Raw genomic sequence first — 13,326 nt, forward strand, 5'->3', positions numbered from 1 at the left:
CATATTTGAAATTCAGGTTGAGACGAAAACCTGTAGGAAATATTTCCCAATGCGCGTGCATGATGGGCAAAACTCCACACCAGGCGCTTTATTGACTCCCATATGTAAGAAAAGGAACTGTGTTAAGTGTTCAATGCAAAAAATAAATTAATATAAATGTAGTTTTGAAGTACTCAGGTTTATTATTTTGTTTTCACTCAACAACATACTAAGGCAGATTTTCTAGCTCTGGTATTAAAATGGCAAGACCTCAGAGTGACAAACGAATTGTTGACACTAGGACAGCAATACCATTTCAGTTGCCATTTAAAAACAGCAAATTGTTGTTTACGCTTGGAATAAAGGAGGTCTGCTCTGATTTCTGACATGTTTTTAAAAATCTTGGCATTAGTGCAGAAAAGTGGGGACATCCTTTTTGCATGCCAGCATTCTTCCCTGTGTTAAGGAATGTCTAGACTGCTTGGCAGAAGTGGGGAGACATAAGCAGGAAAGTGTCATCCAGCCAGAGAAGCCATTTTCAAAGAAAGATTGAAATGAAGCCAGATTTTTAAACAAGGTATTTTCCAAAAATGTGAGTTATGTCATACCACAGATTCAGCCCAATAATTTTATTACATTTCACAAAATATTGTATATATTGAAGAGATTTAGATTTTAGGCAATTGAACAAAAACACAAACGAAACAGAACAAATGATAAGGTTAACATAAGTAGTAAGAAATTAGGCTGTATATTGCATACATCCGCCTACCCTGTTCATCTGACATTACTGGGGCTGATAATGCAATCCCAGAATTCCTCCATCTCATTTTCTCCCACCATTCATTCTGCATCATTGTCACTAGTAGTGCAGATTGAAAATGTACTTTAAAGTCCCTATCCTTTGCAATGCCTAATGGTTCCTTTAGATGATATGGGTACAGATTGAAGCTTAGCTCTAAAGGAGAAAAAAATATCTTCTGAAGCCCAAAGGATGATCAGAAAATAGAATGGGAATTCAGGGACAGCAGGTGGAGGAAACTATTCAATCCATAAAATAATTTATTTTTCCATGAGTGACTATAGTGATGCTCATGTAGTTCAGCTCTATTATGGGGAGAAACCCTGATTTGAGTAGGATTTTACATTTAAATAAGCTATTTAAAGTGTTGCTGCACAGGCTTCCTGTGGTGGCTCACCACCATCTCAAGGGCAGTTGGAGAGGGACAGTAAATGCTGGTGTTGCCACCGATGCTTGCATCTCAAGAACACATTTTTAAAACGTACTGGTTGGCTGCATTGCAGCAAGTGCATTGTAGAGGAATACAATAATAAAATGCATCAACAAATAAATGTAGAAGAAAAAAGTTTATAAAAGTACCCATGGACAAATTGTAGTTTCAGACTTCCTTCAGGGGCTCTCTCTCTTTTTAGAGAAGTTGCGGCTTGTTTTTTCTCTTTGCTTTGCTGTTTGAGCTGAGGTAGATCTTCTTTGTAAACCTAAGAGGTAAAACAAAATGTCCTACTGTACAAGACAATTTTTTCAAAATAAATTTGTACGAAGGACTAAACATTTTTGGAGGCTGAAATTCCAAAAGATAGCAGCAACCTGATACTTGTGCTGGGATTGTGCCACAAACTTCAATTGGTTTTGTGAGTTTCACTATTTCAAAACTTCAAGAGCTCACAGGAAATGATGTTGAAGACTTTGTGAAACAAGGAGGGTAACATTTGTACCCCTCCTTCCCAACCCTGAAAGGTTACAGCCACTCGATAGCCATCCTTGTAAAACAGCTACATAAAGTTTCAATGAGACCGGGAAGTTCTCTGAGAAACTGTCCTGGACTCCCATCTGGGTTCCACATCTGTTATTCAATGTATGAAATGAAATGAAAATTGCTTCTTGTCACAAGTAGGCTTCAATGAAGTTACTGTGAAAAGCCCCTAATCGCCACATTCCGGCGCCTGTTCGGGGAGGCTGGTACGGGAATTGAACCGTGCTGCTGGCCTGCCTTGGTCTGATTTAAAAGCCAGCGATTTAGCCCTCTGCCTTCACCAGACAGACGATGCTCTGCCAGCTATTAAAGGTCGGGATGTAGGAACTACAATAGTGTAAAGAATCCCTACCCGCTTCTGCATTGGTGGATTTGTTTTCAACAGGTGGAAGTCAGACAACAACCCCATGGTAACTTTGAGACCTGTGATATTCAGATTCCAATTAAATCTGTGTTCCTTCTGTTGCATTCCACCCGAGTTGCAAACCAAATACACCTGAAGGGCTGCATAATTTCAGATCATTTTGCCTGCCTTGGCTCAGTGGTCCGACTCTCACCTCCAAGTCAGAAGGTTGTGGTTCCATTTCAGAGATTTGTGCACACAATCCAGGCCGACACTTCAGTACAGTCCTGAGGAAGACAGTGTCATATTTCCAATGAAATGCTAAACTGAATCCCTGGCCGCTCTGTCAGGTAGACATCCCACAGCACTATTTGAAGAAGAGTAGGGGAGTTTTCTCAATATCCTGCTCTATATGCATCTCTCATGCAGTTTCATTAAAACAGACCACGTGGCCATGCATCTCATTGCTGTCTTGTGGGATTTTGCTTTGAGCAAATTGGCTGCCACATTTTTCTGCATTACAACAATTCAAAAGTACTTCATTGGCTGTAAAATGCCTTGGGTGTTCTGCATTTGAGGCTTTAAATCGTCTCTCTTGCTGCCCATTGTCCACTTAAAATCCTCAATTCGGCCACAGGATGAGAATTCAACCAACACCTTCGCTGTAACACATTAAATTGCGGTGGTTCAGGGACAGGCTGACCGTGGTGGGTATGCCGCCCATGGCATACCATAATTATTTATGCATTCGCCCAATTGCTTTCCTACGTGGATGGCCTGTAAAATTCAGCCCAGAATTTTATACACTTAAATTAGGTTTCCTCTCAGCCTCAAGTTTTCCAAAGAAACAAGCCTAACTCATCTTCTCTTTCTTAATAACTAAAATTCTTCAGTCCAGTCAACACCCTTTGAAATCTCTTCTGTAGCCTCTCGAACGCAATCAATGTGATCAGAACTGCAGACAGAAGTCTGGCTGCGGCCTAACTAATATTTTACACAGATTCAACATAACCTTCCAAGTCATATATTCTATGGGTTGAACCTTCCATGGAATGGCAATCACTGTCATATTGCCACTTTGCTCCTATTTACTTACCCTGCACTGGAGCTCCATATTTCTCAGCTGGATGTCTGACCCAGGCCTTCTAAGAAATGTTCCTGAGCTCTTTCATCAGAGTCTACGAGCATTGAGCGATGCCAAGCCACACCACTTTTTTACAACACAAGCAGCCATATACTGGGGTGGGGGGGGGGTAGGAGAGGAGGGCAGGAGGGTTTTGGTGGTGGGTACTTGAGGGGTTGCGGGTGCTCAGTAACCCAGAAGTTAGGACCGGTTTTAATCTCTCTTACTTTTCCAGTGTAAATATTCTGCTAAGTGAGTCAGAACCAACTGAAGTATTTGCTCAGTTGACATTGAAATTCCCCAGAAATTCCCATTTGGTCTGTGAATTTGACCATGGTATGACTATTGTGGGCCTTTGCATCATTTACTAAAGGCATATATTAAGTAAACCTTTTATTTTTTAACAATATTTCATTGAGGTATATATATATATATTAGATAAGATGGTCAAGAAGGTTTACTGGGGCAGCACAGTGGCTAGCATTGCTGCCTCACGGCACCAAGGTCCCAGGTTCGATCCCGGCTCTGGGTCACTGTCCATGTGGCATTTGCACATTCTCCCCGTGTTTGCGTGGATTTCACCCTGCTATTGAAAATATGGAAAGATGCGTCATTTGAAACATGGAAGTCTGGCAATATCTGGTCTGAGAGAAACATGAGAGAATACAGGGTAAGATCCCACAAAGGGTTAACAGCAGCTGCAAAGAGCAGGATTGTAAAATGCAGATATCCTTGGTCAAGCGGGCTTAGCAAACAAGACAAACAGGATTTTGAATGAAGCCAAAAACAATGGCTCACATCTTCATTGAAAGTAACTGTCTTAGTAAGCATCTGGAAAAGCATGGATGAGGTTCAGTTGAATTTGGTGACAATTCTAAGTGTGAAATTTTGCTAATACCAGGTAAATTAAAGAAAACTGGAGACTATCAGTCTACGAGAAACATAATTCAAAGCCAAAATCAAAGTCAAAATTATGAGCTGATGACACAATTGGAAAATAAAACTATAGAAATGCTAGGAATTAAAAGTAACACCTCTTGAAGTCAAAGCATTTTGAACATCACAAAGGACACAATGTAATCAGATCTATGAGATGAAGTCATGTCAAAATGAATACTTAGTTGGATTAGAAAGTTTAGATCAAAGATACTTTTTACAATCAAAGTTAAATAAGAGTTACTTTACAATAAAGTCATAAAAACTAGATAACGGTTAGAAAAATATATAAACCCGAAGAAAGGGAACAGCAGCCAGAACCAGAACTCAGAGGCAGAGAGGCGGAGAAGCAGAGAAAGAACAAGCAGCTCAGAATCAGATTACAGTCAGCTCGCGCATGGGAAAGGGACAGGGTAAAGCAGCCGAGCTAAAACAGCTAATACATCTAAGGAAGACTAGAATTTAAAGAGTAGACAGAGTCAGCTCAGAGATAGCCAGCAGAGCCAGCTCTCACAGCTCGGTACATGGGAAAGATAGGACATAGCAACCAAGCAGAACAGTGAATACATATAAAGAAGACCAGACTTTAAATAAGATTGATTGTCAAGTTGGGCCTGAAGGTCCCTTCAACCAACCAGAAGGACCCAGAAGCAAGATCTTTTTCCTTTCTGTAAAGAAAGTAATTGCAGCTTTTAAAAGAAAAAATATAACAAAATACCTTAATTTAACCTGAAATAGGGGTTATTCCAAAGTCTACTTTACTTACTTAGCAATGCGGGACCCAGGATCAATGCTACTAAGTGGTAAGTAGATGAAATCTTCGGTGAAGGTATGGGTTATACCGGGGAATAACTTGAAAACATAGTTTGACCTGAATAGCACCCACTGAAGCCTGCATCGGAGTCAGGGAGTGAGAATCCCTGATCACCATTTAGAATGTCAGCCCTTTTTGGTATAGGGGGACTTCTAAGAATAGTGGTGAGTTTTCAAAAACAACCCCCACAACCTAAAGATGTGCAGAGTAGGTGGATTGGCCATGTTAAATTGTCCCTTAATTGTAAAAAAATAATTGGGTACTCTAAATTTATTTTTTAAAAGGTTTACTGAATGTTTGATGTGTGTATATCTATAGACATGGGAGTGTCCCTTTAATAAATGTTTTGTCTTATCACATGGCTTCAGTGATGTCATTGTGTGGGTGGAGCTGGGCTGTGGCTCTGAGTTTTTTCCTTTAGTTTTCACATTTGGCTGCTGATCGTACAGGCCAATATCCCTCTTGAATGTAGATGCCAAATTACTGGCAAAGATCCTGGCCACTCAAATAGAGGATTGTGTCCCGGAGATAATTGGGGAAGATCAGACGGGATTTGTAAAGGGCAGGCACCTGACATCCAACATTAGACGGCTTCTTAATGTAATTATGATGCCAGCGGAGGGGCGCGAGGCTCAGCTGGCAGTTGCCATGGATGTGGAGAAGGCTTTCGGCCGAGTGGAGTGGAAGTATCTATGGGATATTTTAGGCAGGTTAGGTTTGGGCAGGGATTTGTGGAATGGGTCCGGCTACTGTACCAGGCCCCGGTGGCAAATGTAAGAACTAACTGAGTTTGGTCAGAATACTTTAGTCTTTGTCAGGGGACAAGGCAGGGATGCCCGCTCTCCCCATTACTGTTTGCCATGGCCATAGAACCCTTCGCAATGGCTCTGAGAGCAGTGAATACCTGGAGGGGAATGGTGAGAGGGGGGGTTGGAGCACAGGGTCTCTCTCTATGCGGACAATTTGCTGCTTTATATCACGGACCCGGTGGGGGGGGAATGACCGAAATCATGGAGGTATTAGGAGAATTTGGGCGATTTTCAGGCTATAAGTTAAACATGGGAAAGAGCAAGATGTTCGTGATTCAGGCACGGGGGCAGGAAACGAGGCTGAAGGAGTTACTTTTTAAAGTGGTTGGGAAGAATTTTAGGTATCTGGGGATTCAAGTGGCCAAGGATTGGGGGCAGCTTCACAAGTTAAATTTGGGCAAAGCAGTGGATCAAATGAGAAGGGATTTTTGTCGATGGGACATGCTCCCACTGACGCTGGCGGGGAGGGTTCAGACGGTGAAGATGACTGTCCTTCCAAGACTGCTTTTCTTTTTTCAGTGTCTCCCGATTTTTGTCTCAAAGGCTTTTTTCAGAAGTATGAATATGGCGGTATCGAGGTTTATATGGGCGGGTAAAACCCCGAGAGTAAAGAGGGTACTCCTGGAACGGGCCCGCGGGGAAGGGGGATTGGCTCTCCCGAGCTTTATTAACTATTACTGGGCTGCCAACATATCGATGGTCAGGAAGTGGGTAGTGGGGGAGGGGTCAGTCTGGGAGCATATGGAGGCAGCATCCTGCAAAGGTACAAGTCTGGAGGCTTTACTGACAGCGCCCCTGCTGTTCTCACCAGCTTGGTACTCCACAAGTCCTGTGGTGGTGGCAGCCCTGAGTGTGTGGGGGCAATGGAGGCAGCATATGAGACTGGAGACTGACAATCACCGGTTTGTCCCGGGGGAGGCTGGATGGGGGCATTAAGGTATGGCAGCGGGCAGGGATTGAGAGGTTTGGGGATCTATTCATCCAGGAGGGCTTCCCGACCTTGGAGACATTAGAGGAGTTGGACTTGCCAGGAGGGAACGGGTTTCGGTATCTTCAAGTGCGGGACTTTGTACGGAGACAGGTCCCAAGCTTTCCTCGCCTCCCCCTGAAAGGACTACAGGATAAAGTGCTGTCAAAAACAGGGGTTGGATGTGGGAAGATTTCGGCCATATACAGGGAATTGTTAAGAGTGGGAAGGGGCCCCTATCAGAGAGGTGAAGACGAAGTGGGAAGAGGAATTGGGAGGGGAGCTGGAAACTGAACTGCGGGAAAAAGCCTTGAAAAGGGTAAATGCACCCTCGTCCTGTGCTAGACTCAGCTTCATTCAGTCCAAGGTAGTCCACAGGGCCCACATAACGGTAGCCCGGATGAGTAGGTTCTTCGAAGGGGTGAAGGACAGATGTGGGCGATGTGGGGGTAGCCCGGCCAACCATGTTCATATGTTTTGGGCATGTCCGAAGCTGAGGGAATTCTGGCAGGGATTTGCAGATGTTATGTCAGAAGTCCTGGAAGGTAGGGTAACTCCGAGCCCAGAATTAGCAATATTTGGGGTATCAGAAGATCCGGGGGCAAGGGGGGGGGGCGATATTCTGGCCTTCTCCTCCCTGGTGGCCCGGAGACGGATCTTGCTGAGATGGAGGGACTCGGAGCCCCCAAAATCAGGAATGTGGGTCAGCGATATGGTAGAGTTTCTCAGTCAGGAGAAAATTAAGTTTGCTTTAAGAGGATCAATACAGCGATTCGCCTGGAGGTGGCAGCCATTCATCGATTTCTTTAGCAAAAGCTGAACGTCAGCAGTAAGGGGGAAAATAGGAGGCATGTTAATGTTAAATAAGGACAGGGAATTTATTATACGGGTAATTGGGGATAGGGTGGGAGAAGTAGGGTACGTGTTTTATTGTGTTGTTATTTTAGGGGCATTTTGTGCATCGACCTGCGCGGTTGTTTTAGAATATGTTAAATTGTGAAAATTACAAATGCTTCAATAAAATATATTTTTTTTTTTTTAAAAGAAAAGGGTTTTCTGGTTTATGGGATCAAATTGGAACAGCTTAAAGGGGGAAATGTATTAACGGTCGTACATAAGAGTACTGTAGCTGTGTCGGCTATTTATGTTTGCAGTTGATATGTGTGTGTGTATAAAAATGTTAACTAAATTCGTAGAATAAACTTTGTTTTTGATTAAAGGAGCTCAAGGCCTCTGTTGAATAACACCTGTATGGTAGGCCCTTGTACTCCCCGTAACCAAAATTAATAAACAGTTGTAGGTCAGGTGAAGTCTATGATATACTTTGGAGTTTTCTACACCTTGGCCCATAACAATATATCCCCATATATATATATAATATATATATACACACACATCAAACATTCAGTAAACCTTCTTGACCATCTTATCGAACTAACTAGTCATCTTCATGGATCTGTAGACATGGACACCAAGGTCTTCCTTGTCCTTTAAACTTCTTTTATCATACTATTTATTTTATATTTTCTTGTCTAGTTAGTCTTCTCCAAACATGTACGGCGGGATGCTCCGTTTCAGAACCTAAGTGCTGGGACTGAATCGGTGGACTTCTACAACAGCAAAATTGGCACCGTTCCCAGAGCAATTCATAAACCGTTAATGGGCTAACACCAGCGCTACATGGATCACGATCGATTTACGATGTGTGTTTCTGTCTCTTCCTCCCCTCCCAGGAGAATGTTGCCCACAACTGCCTAGAGGGGGAAAAGAGCAGAGGGGGAACCACCAGACCTGTGGGCCCTCACTGCAGCTGAGCAGAGGATACAGGATTTGATCAATGGGCCCGGAGAGAGGGCATTCATCAAGGTGGAGGTTGGCATTGGGCGAGCAAGTGAGACCTCGCTGAGGTTGTGGTTCCCCACGGCACCTGTGTCATCACCCCCGCCATCACCCCCCACTCCACCCCCCTCCCCGCGCACCCCCTCCACCCCCCTCCCCGCGCACCCCCTCCACCACCCCCGCGCACCCCCTCCACCACCCCCCCGCACCCCTTCCACTACCCCCACGCATCCCCTCCACTACCTCCAAGGAGAGGGGTGCTGGTGGTGGAGGGGGACAGTGGTGGTGGTGGAGGATGGACGGCAGTCCACGATTGTGCCTCTGCATGTCCTATCTCTTCTCTCTCCCTCACCACCAATGGCGCCTGTTTCCTGATTTTTGAAACCACAAGTGAAACTCGCCGTCGTTAATGCCCATCGGTAGAGGTGGAGCATCGCGGAGGCCCCAGAGAATATTGGGTCAGGCCCGCTAATGATATGCGATTGGCGTTCACTATATGCGTGGAGTAGAACGCATTGACACTGGAGCATAGCATTCTGGCAGGCGCTCGGAGCCTGCCGCGATTTTGGTTTCACGACTGACTCTCCACCCAACCACCTTGTCCGACAATTTACTTTTCTCTTCATTATCAACCACAGGACTAATTTTTGTATTACCTGTAAACTTAATCATACCCCCTACATTCGTTAAAGTCAATGGGGGCGTATTTGAGCCCGCACTAGCCGCGCGCGGGATCGTCAACTCGATTCTCACCGGAGAGATCGCGTTTCCTAGTTTTCCCCTAACCTCGCCGGAACATCATGAGGTTGGGTGTGAACCTCATTTAAATAGATTTCTATGGATATTATTAATGGACTCAGTGCCACATGGTCCCCTCACTAAATATTTATACGTTGGCGAGATTTGCAACACATTTAGCCAAATGAGAAGCATTTGAGGGAAATGAAATAAAAATCGGTGGGGGGGTGCTGACAATGAATGTTGGGGAGTGGTGGGGAAGGACATGGAAGCGAGGGGGCTGGGGCTGCTAGTTGCAGTGCTGATCGGGCGCCATTTAAAGGTGGCGCCCCAATTTCTGAGGAGCCTGTTGCTAACTCTATCCGGCCCTACCCTGCCACATTGATTTTATTTTCAAAGAGACTCAACATTTGAAGAGAACACTGGTCTGTACAACTGGAGAGATACACACCAGTTTTTTGTCTGACCCTGACACTTGGTCAAATTCTGGAGAATTCCGTCCACTAAAAGCAAGGGGTCCATTCCATAAAACCTGTGGAACTTCCAGTCGCAAAAACTTCCATCAATCTTAGCCATTGCTTCCTGTCTGAGCCACTTTTGGATCAACTTTGCCAAGTGGGGCCTTATCAAAAGCCTTGCTAAAATCCATATAGACTACATTAAATTGATTATCCTCATCAATCTGCCTTTATACCTCCCCAAAAGGTTCTGTCCCATTTGTCAGACATAACCTTCCCTCAAATCCTTGCTGTCTTCAATTAATCTTTCTAAATTAAGATTTATTCTGCCCCTCAAGAAATTGTTCCAAACACTTCCGGTGGCGGTCATGGAGGAGTAGGTCGCACATTTGATAGCTCCCGCCTGTGACGGACTTTTGGAACTTTTTCTCCCGTTTTTCCCCGGATTTTATTGGATGAATTGGTGGAGAGTGAGACGGTGAGGAGAAGTCCCCCTCCAGTGCATGGAGAATTGGACCAGAAGTGGCTGTGTGAGAAGGCAAAGTTTTACAAGAAAGACCCGAGCAGAGCCGAAAACGCGGGAAGACATGGCGGAGAAGCAGGGCCGCGGGGAGGTGGCACAGTGGTCGACGGAGCAGCTGGTGAAGTTTTTTGAAGAATGCTTCGCCAAGCTTAAGGACACGCTGGACCCGATCAAGGCTTCAATTGATCAGGTGGTGCAGAATCAAGATATCCATGGACGTGCGATCCAGGAGGTGAAGAAAAAGATGTCCGAGCACGAGGAATACATAACCGTGTTGGAGACCAAGGTGGAGATGATGAATGACCGCCAGAAAAGAATGCAGGAGAAGCTGGAGGACTTGGAGAACAGGTCCAGGAGGCAGAACCTGAAAATCATCGGCCTCCCGGAGGGCAGTGAGAGATCGGATACGAGGGCCTGTGTGACGAACATGTTGGAGAAGTAGATGGGGGCTGAGGCGTTCCCTCGGCCCCTGGAAGTGGATAGAGCGCACGGAGCCCTCGCAAAGAAGCCCCGAGCGAACAAGCCACCGAGGGCGATGGTGGTATAGAACATAGAACAATACAGCGCAGTACAGGCCCTTCGGCCCACGATGTTGCACCGAAACAAAAGCCATCTAACCTACCCTATGCCATTATCATCCATATGTTTATCTAATAAACTTTTAAATGCCCTCAATGTTGGCGAGTTCACTACTGTAGCAGGTAGGGCATTCCACGGCCTCACTACTCTTTGCGTAAAGAACCTACCTCTGACCTCTGTCCTATATCTATTACACCTCAGTTTAAAGTTATGTCCCCTCGTGCCAGCCATATCCATCCGCGGGAGAAGGCTCTCACTGTCCACCCTATCCAACCCCCTGATCATTTTGTATGCCTCTATTAAGTCTCCTCTTAACCTTCTTCTCTCCAACGAAAACAACCTCAAGTCCATCAGCCTTTCCTCATAAGATTTTCCCTCCATACCAGGCAACATCCTGGTAAATCTCCTCTGCACCCGCTCCAAAGCCTCCACGTCCTTCCTATAATGCGGTGACCAGAACTGTACGCAATACTCCAAATGCGGCCGTACCAGAGTTCTGTACAGCTGCAACATGACCTCCCGACTCCGGAACTCAATCCCTCTACCAATAAAGGCCAACACTCCATAGGCCTTCTTCACAACCCTATCAACCTGGGTGGCAACTTTCAGGGATCTATGTACATGGACACCTAGATCCCTCTGCTCATCCACACTTTCAAGAACTTTACCATTAGCCAAATATTCCGCATTCCTGTTATTCCTTCCAAAGTGAATCACCTCACACACCTCACACATTAAACTCCATTTGCCACCTCTCAGCCCAGCTCTGCAGCTTATCGATATCCCTCTGTAACCTGCTACATCCTTCCACACTATCGACAACACCACCGACTTTAGTATCGTCTGCAAATTTACTCACCCACCCTTCTGCGCCTTCCTCTCGGTCATTGATAAAAATGACAAACAGCAACGGCCCCAGAACAGATCCTTGTGGTACTCCACTTGTGACTGTACTCCATTCTGAACATTTCCCTTCAACCACCACACTCTGTCTTCTTTCAGCTAGCCAATTTCTGATCCACATCTCTAAATCACCCTCAATCCCCAGCCTCCGTATTTTTTGCAATAGCCTACCGTGGGGAACCTTATCAAACGCTTTGCTGAAATCCATATACACCACATCAACTGCTCTACCCTCGTCTACCTGTTCAGTCACCTTCTCAAAGAACTCAATAAGGTTTGTGAGGCATGACCTACCCTTCACAAAGCCATGCTGACTATCCCTGATCATATTATTCCTGTCTAGATGATTATAAATCTTGTCTCTTATAATCCCCTCCAAGACTTTACCCACTACAGACGTGAGGCTCACCGGTCTATAGTTGCCGGGGTTGTCTCTGCTCCCCTTTTTGAACAAAGGGACCACATTTGCTGTCCTCCAGTCCTCTGGCACTATTCCTGTAGCCAATGATGACATAAAAATCAAAGCCAAAGGTCCAGCAATCTCTTCCCTGGCCTCCCAGAGAATCCTAGGATAAATCCCATCAGGTCCCGGGGACTTATCTATTTTCAGCCTGTCCAGAATTGCCAACACCTCTTCCCTACGTACCTCAATGCCATCTATTCTATTAGCCTGGGGCTCAGCATTCTCCTCCACAACATTATCTTTTTCCTGAGTGAATACTGACGAAAAATGTTCATTTAGTATCTCGCCTATCTCTTCAGACTCCACACACAATTTCCCATCCCTGTCCTTGACTGGTCCTACTCTTTCCCTAGTCATTCGCTTATTCCTGACATACCGAAAGAAAGCTTTTGGGTTTTCCTTGATCCTTCCTGCCAAATACTTCTCATGTCCCCTCCTTGCTCGTCTTAGCTCTCTCTTTAGATCCTTCCTCGCTACCTTGTAACTATCCATCGCCCCAACCGAAACTTCACACTTCATCTTCACATAGGCCTCCTTCTTCCTCTTAACAAGAGATTCCACTTCCTTGGTAAACCACGGTTCCCTCGCTCGACGCCTTCCTCCCTGTCTGACCGGTACATACTTATCAAGAACACGCAGTAGCTGATCCTTGAACAAGCCCCACTTATCCAGTGTGCCCAACACTTGCAGCCTACTTCTCCACCTTATCCCCCCCAAGTCACGTCTAATGGCATCATAATTGCCCTTCCCCCAGCTATAACTCTTGCCCTGCGGTGTATACTTATCCCTTTCCATCATTAACGTAAACGTCACCGAATTGTGGTCACTGTCCCCAAAGTGCTCTCCTACCTCCAAATCCATCACCTGGCCTGGTTCATTACCCAAAACCAAATCCAACGTGGCCTCGCCTCTTGTTGGCCTGTCAACATATTGTTTCAGGAAACCCTCCTGCACACACTGTACAAAAAAACGACCCATCTATTGTACTCGAACTATATCTTTTCCAGTCAATATTTGGAAAGTTAAAGTCTCCCATAATAACTACCCTGTTACTTTCGCTCATATCCAGAATCATCT

The 13,326-nt window shown here is 45.2% G+C and overlaps 1 protein-coding gene across 3 annotated transcripts in view; it reads right to left on the reverse strand.

Annotated features, from left to right (window-relative positions):
- The window catches only part of LOC140424335 (echinoderm microtubule-associated protein-like 6), a 755,202-nt gene that overhangs the window by 401,358 nt on the left and 340,518 nt on the right, over positions 1–13,326 (reverse strand). For all 3 annotated transcript variants that reach the window (XM_072507857.1, XM_072507856.1, XM_072507859.1), the window contains one exon: positions 1,361–1,479. In XM_072507857.1, the coding sequence (XP_072363958.1) occupies positions 1,361–1,479 (119 nt within the window). The remainder of the gene's footprint in view (positions 1–1,360; positions 1,480–13,326) is intronic.

The sequence above is a fragment of the Scyliorhinus torazame genome, chromosome 1 (assembly GCF_047496885.1).
Source record: "Scyliorhinus torazame isolate Kashiwa2021f chromosome 1, sScyTor2.1, whole genome shotgun sequence".
In the NCBI taxonomy this organism is placed as follows: domain Eukaryota; kingdom Metazoa; phylum Chordata; class Chondrichthyes; order Carcharhiniformes; family Scyliorhinidae; genus Scyliorhinus; species Scyliorhinus torazame.